At 49.1% G+C, this 10,618-nt stretch overlaps 4 protein-coding genes across 4 annotated transcripts; 2 read left to right on the top strand and 2 right to left on the bottom strand.

The window, feature by feature from the left end:
* Nucleotides 1-1,057: 1,057 nt before the first annotated feature.
* COCCADRAFT_82999 (uncharacterized protein) lies at nucleotides 1,058-1,736 on the top strand (the record flags this gene model as incomplete). The annotated part of the gene is made up of 3 exons (XM_007709028.1): nucleotides 1,058-1,136; nucleotides 1,192-1,445; nucleotides 1,563-1,736. 3 exons carry the CDS (start codon nucleotides 1,058-1,060, stop codon nucleotides 1,734-1,736), a joined length of 507 nt encoding a protein of 168 aa, XP_007707218.1.
* Nucleotides 1,737-3,328: 1,592 nt separating this feature from the next.
* On the top strand, nucleotides 3,329-4,946 carry COCCADRAFT_83006 (uncharacterized protein; the record flags this gene model as incomplete). The annotated part of the gene is made up of 2 exons (XM_007709027.1): nucleotides 3,329-3,521; nucleotides 3,577-4,946. The coding sequence occupies 2 exons, from the start codon at nucleotides 3,329-3,331 to the stop codon at nucleotides 4,944-4,946; spliced, it is 1,563 nt and encodes a 520-aa protein (XP_007707217.1).
* A 682-nt stretch (nucleotides 4,947-5,628) lies between these two features.
* On the bottom strand, nucleotides 5,629-6,384 carry COCCADRAFT_32373 (uncharacterized protein; the record flags this gene model as incomplete). The annotated part of the gene is made up of 1 exon (XM_007708983.1): nucleotides 5,629-6,384. The coding sequence occupies one exon, from the start codon at nucleotides 6,382-6,384 to the stop codon at nucleotides 5,629-5,631; it is 756 nt and encodes a 251-aa protein (XP_007707173.1).
* Nucleotides 6,385-6,717: 333 nt separating this feature from the next.
* Nucleotides 6,718-9,303, bottom strand: COCCADRAFT_32372 (uncharacterized protein; the record flags this gene model as incomplete). The annotated part of the gene is made up of 3 exons (XM_007708982.1): nucleotides 6,718-9,074; nucleotides 9,122-9,154; nucleotides 9,204-9,303. 3 exons carry the CDS (start codon nucleotides 9,301-9,303, stop codon nucleotides 6,718-6,720), a joined length of 2,490 nt encoding a protein of 829 aa, XP_007707172.1.
* Between the last annotated feature and the right edge of the window lie 1,315 nt (nucleotides 9,304-10,618).

The following is a 10,618-nucleotide window of genomic DNA, read 5'->3' as shown; positions in this document are numbered from 1 at the left end:
GCCACGCTCGCAAAAAAGCTGCAACGCGCCCACCACACTCTGCCCACCACGCATGAATTTCTTAGTTTGAACAATTATTGACCTAGGCCCTTTCATCCCCCCCCCCCCCCCCCCGCTAGGATTTTTTTTGCCACGCATAGATCGGGGAGGGGCGAAGACGAGCGTTGAGGCAGCGCCGGTCGCAGGCTGTGTGTGATGAGTTTTTTATGGTAAGTATGCGGGGGGGTTTTACGTGGACAGACAAGGCTGGGACGAAGGATGTAGCTTTTGGGCGAGAAGAAGAGTTGGAGTGGGAAAAGTAAGCGGCATGAATTTGTATGTGAAGGGTTGGATTTTTTTTTGTGGGGAGGGGGACGGACCTTGTATATGCCTGGGTCTTATCTCTGGCTCTTGATCTTTTTGTGGTGAAGGTTTCGTCTTGCTTTCTTTCGTCCTTGACAGTTTTCGCTCGCTCACTCCTTTACTTTCTTCGATTGTGAGATAGGAAACCTGGAGTTTTCTCTTCGTTCCTTTTCGTCGCCTTGTTATTCTTCCGAATTTTCATCCTCTATTTTTATTTTTTTTGAACCCGTGAATATATATATATATATTACTTTTTACTTCTCGACTTTTTTATACTTCTTTTGCGGTCAGGGATTGCCCTTGGATTATTTTACCCGTATCGACTAAAGTCCCTCGCCCCTCACCATCGGGGTTTCCCACACTTTACCCTATTCTCTCTTCCCACGCCTTTTGGTTCCCTTTCTCTTCGCCTCTCGACATTATTTTTACCCTGGATCCTACGTTTGTCTGGACAACGCCATATAAGCGACGTATCTGTTCGAATTTTTTTCTTGACGATCCTTTTGTCTATGTATGCGGTGTTTTGCTGTGGTGCGAGAAGTCTTCTCTTCAGTAAATCGCTAGTATATTTGACACGTACGATATTCAGAGGATATATTACAAGCAGATCGAACCGATAGTTCCAGTCGCCTTGGCAAGACAAGCGTTAAAGTGTCAGCTACACATACACGACACGGCACTTCTTTAGGAGAAGAGACTACAGCATACACCCAAAATGGCAATGAGCTGGATGCTTCCTGCGCGTGCTGCCCAGGCTGTGCTTTCTATTGTCGTTCTTGGACTCATGGCGTATGGTATGTTTGGCTGCCCTCACCTTTTCTTTAGCCCCAAACTCACCTGCACTTACAGTATCGTCATGGTGGTCAAGTCATTGGCGACAGTCGTCTCCAATCGAGATCAACTACCTAATCTTCGCGCCAGCCTGGAGTCTTCTGACGCTCGCTCCTTTGATGCTCATCTCGCTGGGCAAATTCACCCACTTGGCAGAACAAACCACGATGAAGTGGGCTTTGTTGGGCATTGAAGGCATGACGATGCTCTTTTGGCTCAGTGGGTTTGTCTCGCTAGGCGTGTTTTTGAACGGTAGAATCTGCTTTGGCATGGTATGTATAGTTTCGATTCCCCTTGATGATGTCCTGGCTGTAGAAGTAGAGTTCCAGAGGCGGACTACAGGAAATGCCATGGTCTACGCTGAATAGAGACTAACTGCGATTGATTAGGTCTGCGATGTAGCTCGTGCAAGCACAGCGCTTAGCGCTATCTCGTGGTTTACGTGGATGGCCACCTTCGGGCTTGGTGTGATGTCAATTATCAAGGGACGCAAGGCTGGACCGGCGAGCGCTGGGAAGAAGCCATATGGAAACGAGGAGATCAAAATGCATCAAGGTGTATAGATGAGATTTACGGTGTGAGTTTGATGCGTAAATGACTAGGAATGCGATCATCAGGCATGATTGCGGCGCTTTGGTGTTCTCATGAATGATGTCTGTCTCGTTTGCTTTGCTTTGCTTTGCGCAGCACTGAAATTCATATACAATATCAACATTCGTAATCTATCTTGATCCAGTATGGTTTCGAAGAGTCTATGCAAGTTCGCTTTTGTGACAGGTGTCAATCTGGATGACACCTCAGGTACCGCGCTATCTAAGGCTCTATGTGTTCAGTTCTTGGCCAAATGCGATGACAAACGCAATGACAAAAGCAAAAAGGGCGAAATAATCCGCACGCCCAAAAACAGAGCAGTATATGTCATCGATGACGGGTGCGGAGTACCTTTTTGCTTTTTTGCAAATCATTTTTTACTATACATAGCATCGGGCATTTGTCACGTAGACACGTCCAAGAAGAAGGATTTGTAGACGACGGGGAGAAAGGGCGGTTGCATACACGCGGATGAAACAGCGCACCTTTGAGAAATAAGTACGTCTGGACCTCGACGCGGAGACCTAAACGGGAATGTCAAGCCGGGCACCACTTTTCTTAACATGTCGTTTTCAAACGCTTGGTTTGTAACAGCAGAGCAAATCTCCTTCGGGTAAAGGGGATGTACATGCCTGAACATACGATGAGTGCCTGAAGGAGCATGCTGAAACAGAAAAGAGACATGCAATGCCTGAAGATGGGAATCTCTGGGGTACTCTGTACTCTGCGGTGCGCAATGCGCAGTAGTTGTTGTATGTACAGCCGAGTCTTTTTTTTTCCTTTCCTTGAATGTCAACTATGACAGCAAACTTTGCTTTTGACATTTGTTGTTGACAGGCAAAGTCTATTGTACACGTCTTGCAGTGTAGAGTTGAAGTTCAAGTGGAATTACCCTCGAATAGTTCATTGTAACTTCCACATTTGTACTAGCGCAAACCTTAGCTTGTAACGTACATGCGGCGGATCTGCACCAGGATACGGACATCTGCTACACTACGCCACTTGATTCCGGAACAAAACTTGCACTTCCGCGTCTGCGCCTAGCAGCGTGGATTTTTGTGTTTGTGGGCTCTCGGCATTAGTGTTTTCTAGACGCTGCCAGTGTGAGCTGGCGGTGCCGCTTGGAGGACCTGCATCAAAACAGAACGGTCAAACACACATCCGGCTGCGCTTGGCAGCTGATGACAAGAGGCAGAATTCTAGATGCGTGTCGAGAACGGCATCAGTGCCGTTCCCGAAGTATTGGCGGGGAGCTTGGCGAGGGTCCTGTCGTTCCCAAACCTTCCGCAAAGATGAATGGTGCAGGGGATCTGAAGCTGTGCTCTAGCGCATGCCTGATACACGTGCGAAGCGTGTCAGCGCTCTTGGGCTGGGCTTCTTCTAGCCTGCGAAACAAATACATCTTCCTTCGCTGCTCTGCTGTCCAAACAACTTTTCTCTACCTCTCCATCTTCTCACGCGCGTGTGTATAAACATCTAGACGCATCCACATATACCCCGATTCCTTGAAACTTGGAACCAGATCAAGATCGATTTAGATCCATCCCGCACTAAAGGAGACAGGATGCCGAAGACTGCTGTCTTCACCACTATTACGCCGCTTCCGGCTGGCATCACAAGGAAGAGCGTGATAGACATGTACCATGACCACTTGGCTATGATTGACTTGAACCCCTTGGTTGTAGAGCGGTTCATGTGCAAGCCTCCTTCCTATGCGCCTACTGATGAGTACTGGGCCATGTGGTACACCATCAAGGGTAAGTCGACTCTACCTAGCCCCCTATTCTTGCGTCCAAGCCTGACGATTACTAGACAAGGTCTCATATCTACCAGGCGGTCTGGCTACTGGTTCAGTATCATACCATGCTTGCTTCAACGACACAGCCGACGGCCTCTTCACACATGTGTACGCACCATTGGGTCTCGACATCCAATCAAAGTGGACTGTAGGAGGAAGGCTACCTGGTGAACCAAAGCTTCCCGCCGAGCCTGATCTTCGAACACCAAGGAACGGACTATACATTCGGGAAGATGTCAGGATGACGTGCTCATCACTGCTATTAAGCTTCGTCAAGAGGACTTTCAAGGACTCACATGGCAAGCTAGTCGACAAGCTGGTTGAGAGGGCACACATTCTCGAGGCCGACTTCGCAAACCAGAGACTACGAGCACTCCGCAATGTAGACCCAGGTGAGCGCATGGGTCATGGCGACATCTTCATCGCGCCGCCACCAGACTACCAGCTTTCTCCAAGCCACCTCCAAGTTCCCTCGCCACGCTACCTCACACATACAAGGAGTCAGAGCGATCCTGTCCTCTCTCCTGGTTTCTCCTCTTCTTCGACATTGAACAGCGATCAGGCCGAGAGTCCTTTCAGAGAAGGCGAGAGCCCATCCAAGCTAGGCGACAGTCTGTTCAAGCCAGAAAGCCCTTTCAAGCAGGGCGAACGACCTATCTCCTACACCATTGTACGGGAAGAGAAGGAGGTCTCTACCTCTGCACCAGAGCAAAACTCCTACCTGCTACCAGCGACGACCTACGACGGCGGATTCGCCCGAAGAAAAGCCAGACCAGCATCCCTGGGCCCTGCTAGCCCACGTGAGAGGCTTCCTGAAACCCCTCTTTCTCAGGCAATGCTCTCACCTCTGCCTGTCAGCCCCCGAACACCCTACCACCCATCACCGAACGAGCCCAGCTCGGCATTTCTCGCACCGCGAATTTCCTACACCCCTGAGGAGCGCCCAATCTCCTTCACCTTCCCCTTCGACCCCAAGCAACCCTTCGACCGCAAGTCCAACTCCTCAGTTTCCCAATCCAACCAGCACAACCTCCTCAGCGACATCGACGACGCAATCGACGAATTCATGTACACATCCCCTTCTGCCACAACCCGTTCGACCATATACCAACTCCTGCCCCCCACCACCTACTCGCCCGAGCCTACCCTCTCAAGCGCAAGATACAGCCCCAAGGAGTTCACTCTCTCCAGCGCTACATACTCGCCCGAACCCACGCTTTCGAGCGCAAAGTACATCCCCGAGCGCACTCTTTCAAGTGCAAAGTACGATCCCAGACATGAGCGCAAGGACTCGGCTATGCCTTCTCAGTGCAACTCGGAAGATGAACGCCCACCTGTCCCGCTCAAGGATGAGAAGTACCGCAAGGGAAGCATTCGCGTGTAGTGACCCAAAGCGGCAGTGTATACTACTAGACTGGCACTTCTTTTCTTCTTTTCCTTTGTTCAATCTCCTTATCATCACTCTTCTTTTCCTTATCTCTGTTCATGAGTCCATGTTCATATTTCCAATCCCTTTGTTTCTCTTTTCTATTCGTTATTTTTCTAGCACTGGCAAAAAGCACGCAAGGTGTTCAAGGATGGAGGAATTTTGCTCAATTTGTTGTATTATTCTTCTTTGGGTTAAAGGCGTTTTTTTTCAGAGTTTCTATATACCCGCCATACACGTATGTGTGTGACCTATTTGGCAGATTTCCAAGCGGTTTCCCTCTCTCTCTCTTTTCTTTTCTTATGTAGCGAATACTACTACCACTACCAACAAATCAAAATCCAAGATGCGGAAGCAAACCCCCCCCCCCCCCCATTTCTCACGTATACAATGTGTTCTGAAGAAAAGGAATGAAGTTAAAAAAAAATAGTTAATCTACGTAACAAAGCAATTCTTCAGCCCGGTGTTACACAGTGTCCCCTCACGGACGTCCAAGCTATACGCTGCACACAGTCCGCTAATGCAAAAAAATCCCTCTGAGGATACCCTAAGTCATAAAAAATCAAGCGTGAATACAGCTCTGCTATACGCGCTACCCCTCCCAACCCCCCCAATCAGCACGATTCGAAAAAAAAATAATCTAAACACGCCGCATAACCCACTTCATGGGCGCCGCCCACTCCAATGCCATCTCCAACGGAAACTCCAGCATCTTTACCCTTCCACCCGTCCTCTCAACACACATGACCTGCTCGTCCATGATACGGTGCATAATACACGCAATCACGTTCATTTTCGTGATGCTGGTGAACTCCACGATGTCATTGAGGTCGTGGACATCTACACGGGAGGCGAGAACGCCGACGAAGGAGTGGATGAGGGTAGAGGAGTAGAGGGGGGGACGGGGCGATGACAAATCTTCGTTGTCGTCGTCGTCGTCGTCGCTTTCGACTTCTTCTTCGCGAGCAGTTCTCGCGATATTTTGGCGGTGGCTATCGAGTAGCCAGAACACTTTGTACCAAGCGTTTTCGAGTAGTTCCATGATTTGCTCATGGGTGAAGATGGATTCTTGTTCTGCCTCTTCCTCGTCCTCTTCGTCTTCTTCTTCGTCATCGAAATTAAAACCATCGTAGTCCTCGTCGTCGAGTACAAATAGCTCCCTCCTGCATAGTGGGCAGGAGTTCACACCTTTGGTGTTCAGCCACTGGCTGATGCAGGCTTTGCAAAAGACGTGGTTGCAGCTTTCTTTGTCTGAGAAAGTTACTGCGCACCCGTCGGGGGAGGAGGAGTAGGGTTCTGCACAGATTGTGCATTCTGTGGTGAGGTATGGTGAGGTGGTGGCGGTGTTGATGAAGATGGAGAGGAATTCTTCGCGGGTGTACATTTGTGGACACATGGTTGTTGTGATGTGTGTGAGGTATTTGAACCTAGTTTTGGTGTGGCTTTGGTGGTGATGTAGTGGTGCTTTGGTATTGATTTAGTGTAGCTTAAGTATGGTGTAGTGGTGAGGAACAGGTGTTCTGTGTGATGTGAAGAGATCTGACTTGGAGTGTAAAAATGCTGTGGATGGTCGACCTTATATATGAGTAGGGGCAGATTATCCCATGTGTCAATATTTATTATCGGTGCAGTGTTTACTATGATTCACAGGTGCATACATTCATGTTCAAAATCGTAACCATGGTTCACGTATGGCGCACTCCACTGGGAGAGCTTCTGAACAAAGCTATTACTCATCTCTAAAAATCCATTTGCCGCCCCTTCTATTGGCCTCAATCCACCGTTCGTGTATTTCCGATCTCTCTTGTTCTTTTGCACGCGCCCGGTCTTCCTCCCGTTCTTGGGTTGTTGGAAAATCCACCCTCCAGAAGCCTGGCGGTGTCCTTCGTCTCTGGTAGGCTTCACGATGCTTCCCTGATTCTTTCGCCATTTTCCTGGTTCGTGCTTGTAGCACTAGCTCCTGTCGTTCCTCGGATGACATTTGTGTCAACTGCGATTTGCTGTAAGCCTCGCCAAGGTAGTCTTCCAATAAAGCCTCCTCTTGTGATGCATTAAGAGGTGCTTGAGCCGCTGCAAAGGTTCGGAAAGTGGAGCCACAACATTGTGGATTGGTACAGCCAGGGAGACACATGCGATCTCCACGCTTACGAACAGTTTCAGAGAACGCATAGCTGTAGCCCTGATTGTAAGCCGGATTTGGCTTAAAGTCTTGAATACTAAGTTCTGTGACCGGTTTTTCTCGTAGAGGGATTTGTTCTTTGGATGACGAACCACGTTTTTTGCGAGTACTTGAGCGTGTCTCTGGCGGCTTCATTGTCCAGATTGGCCGATCCGGTGTTGGATATTCACGTGAATCCGAACGACGTTTGGATGCTGGCTTGGACGATTTCTTCTCAAGACCGGGGGTATGCGTGGTGCGGGACGAGCTTGATGGGAAAGAAGACTGCTCAGTCTTGACCTTAATTGGGCTTGTCTGTAGGGTCTTTGATGGTGCTTTGGAAGGCGTTTGGAGATCTTTCAAATCTCTAAGCCTCTGGTTCATCCGCGCCCGGGCTGAGTTCGGTGATAGTCGTAGCTCATTATCTAGCAAGGGCGGTGCTTCATTAGACTCCAATAAGTATTCATGCTTCTGTTGATACCGGGACCCCGTGTTCCTTGAGCGTTTGTTCGGTGGATCCTCAGAAACACTGTTCACTATATTTGGATCGATAGATTTTAGGACATTGGTCTCCACCTGGGTTGGCTCCATGGGCTCACTAAAGGCTCGGGTCTCCGCGCTGGTGACCTCTGAAAGCATAAGAGATTCTGTGGTCAGCCTTATTGGATGATTTGGCACAAGGACCTGGTCTGCTCCATTTTCTGATTTGACCTCTTGTGTTGATGGCGCGCTGTTGCATCTGCGCCGTCGAGGTGTCTCGGTGCTAGTGGTAGGGATTGATAGTCGCCTTCGATTATGACGAGGTGTCTGTAGCAAGTTGGATGCAGGATCATCCAGGTCCATCGTCGCCTCGTGATGAAGTAGCTTGTATGCAGAGACCGGAGGGCTGCTGCCTTGTTCTTCTTTCACACGGTACGGCCTGACCGGTGTGCCATCCGATAACCGGTCTGCGTAAACCTCAAACCTAGAAGTGGTGGGTTCTCCACGTTTGCGTTTCAGTGATCTCTCTGATACAAACTCCGGCATGTCGTCATCTTCACCTTCTACGCCTACTATCTGTTCATGCCGAGTCATTGATTCATTGCGTTCGTCCACTGTTGTCTGACTCGAACTTGGATGACCTTGCTGATGGCTGTCATGATCTGAAGTTATCCATTGGAGTTTTGATAGTTTCGAACCACCGATGCGAGACCGTGGCCTTGGTGTGATGTCTGCATTTTCAGATGGATCTCGTTCGCCCGAAACCGAATCCAATGTCGTCGTCGACTGATGTGCAGTCCCTTCGGCGGCATGGGGGGCCATGGCAGCAGGAGAGGAACGCCCTAAGTCAGTGAGAGCTGGGGACAGCCTGAGTGTAGCCAAAGTCCGCGGACTTGAAGGGATATTGGGTTCATTCCCTGGAGAAACATGGCTTGTAGGTGATCGCAGCCTTGCTTCCTCGACTCGACTTTGCAACTTAGGTTTCCGCTTCCCCGATTGCCGATCCGCATACTCTTGCCACGCGCGCACGCTCTCTTTCATGTCTTTGTTCTTTTGCATAACTGTAGCATTCTTCCTCTGCAGATACTTCACCTGCTGAGTGGCATCGCTATACTTCTTACTCAGTTCGCTGAACTTTTGAACAAGGTCAAGATATTGATCGTCTGTGGTTGTCGTCCCGACATCTTTGGTTGCTTTACTCTCAACTGATGCCGATGAGACAACTTCTGCATTGCGTCTGGCAAGTTGTTGTTTCAATTGCTCATTCTCCTCGACTAGGCGACGGTGCTCTTCCGTTGAAATACTTTGTGCAGTAGTCCCTTTCTCTCCTTGGATAGTAATTTTAGTCTGGGCTTGGTCTCTCAATTGAGCGTTCTCATTAGAAAGACGCGCCGACTTGGAAATCTCATTGTTCAAGTGTTCCAGTAGTGCCCCATGGTTCTTTTCCTCTGCTGGATATCAGTAATGGTTGCGCCGAAAGAGTGGTAATACCCGCTTTCTTTTAATTGGTTTTGATGTCTCTCTTCTCCTGAAGCGCAATTAGATACTGCTGGCGCAACTAGGCGTGTCATACGTACTCTTGTTCCACTCTTTGTCGAGACTCGGCTGGATGACCTCATCGTAGACACGCGACCACAGCGCTTTGTTCTGCTCTACCCAGGCTGTGAAGTCCGCCATCTCTCGCACAAAGAATATTGCATGAATTAGGACCGTGGCCACTCAGGTAAACTCGGATGTACTCTCGCCCGAGCGCGGCTGGCGATGTGCGGTGCAATTAGGCGGCAACGTCCAAAGCGCGCTAGTGCCAACGCGTAGTTAATCACGAGTGCCTTGGCGCACTGACCACACGCAGTATACGGGTGACGATTCTACCTCTAGAGCTAGAATTTAAAAAATATCAAAACTTTATTCTCATTGTAAAGATATAAAAATAATATATAATAGTTTTGCCTTTTTTGACGGATATCAAGATGACGAGTCGCGCATCCTCTGGATTCACGGCGACCTGGGTAAGGGCAAGGCGATGATGATGAGGATGGCACTGACAGAGGAGACCGCGTGTCGTGTAGGCGCTACACCTGTCTGACCAGAGAGGGCAGTAACGGCCTTCTTCTTCTTCTTCTTCTTCTTCTTCTTCTTCTTCTTCTTCTTCTAGAATATAATGCCGGAGCTAAGCAAGGCTGCGGCGGCCGTGCCAGACTAAGTGGGCATTCACCAGTAGCAATACCCAATCTATCCAGGAACAGCTCCTACATGTAGACTTTAGCCACCATACCAGCTTGAAAAGTCAACTTGTTCCGCATGAGCGGGGCGATTGTGTCATTCATCTAGTTCAAGGTCGCGCTGATAGGAACGTTCTTATGGGTGACGTTGGTGTACAAGGAGTTACGCTGACAACCATGCAGCAGGGGCTAGCCTGACTTCCGCAGCTCTATTAGCGCATACTCGAGCCCATCGCTACGAATAACGACGACGGGGATAGAGAATTTTACGAAGTGCTTCTCCGTGCGATTGCAATCGCTCAACGGCCGCTTGATTAGGCAGATATAGGCTAGCTAGCTGTTCTACACGAAGCAATCGATCAAGTGGTCTGTTAGCGTCTGCCACTACATATGGAGTATACATGCTGCCACTGGGCCGACCATGCTGAGGCGGGCGGTATAGCCACTGAAGATTGAGGGAAGGTGCATGGGTTTCTAAAGGTGCGTGCTTGTTGGTGCTGTTCGAAGCGCTCAGTTGGCTCGGCCGGATCTTGGATGGCATGGGAGCAGTAAGGGGATCTCGCATAAGCTAACCCCACCCGACCTCTACTCTTATATACTTAAAAGCCTATATGTTACGCTGATATCTTATCTATCACGATTATAATCAAGTCGTCAATCCTATAAATTAAGCTCTACAATGTACTATAGGATACGGTAGAAGTTGTGTGCATAAGCACTAGTAAAGAGATTATACAGGTTAGGGTAGAAGAAAGAGCTATACTATATAA

Source organism: Bipolaris zeicola, assembly GCF_000523435.1.
Source record: "Bipolaris zeicola 26-R-13 unplaced genomic scaffold scaffold_5, whole genome shotgun sequence".
In the NCBI taxonomy this organism is placed as follows: domain Eukaryota; kingdom Fungi; phylum Ascomycota; class Dothideomycetes; order Pleosporales; family Pleosporaceae; genus Bipolaris; species Bipolaris zeicola.
The sequence above is the reverse complement of the archived record's forward strand: the minus strand, read 5'-3'. Positions and strand labels throughout refer to the sequence as shown.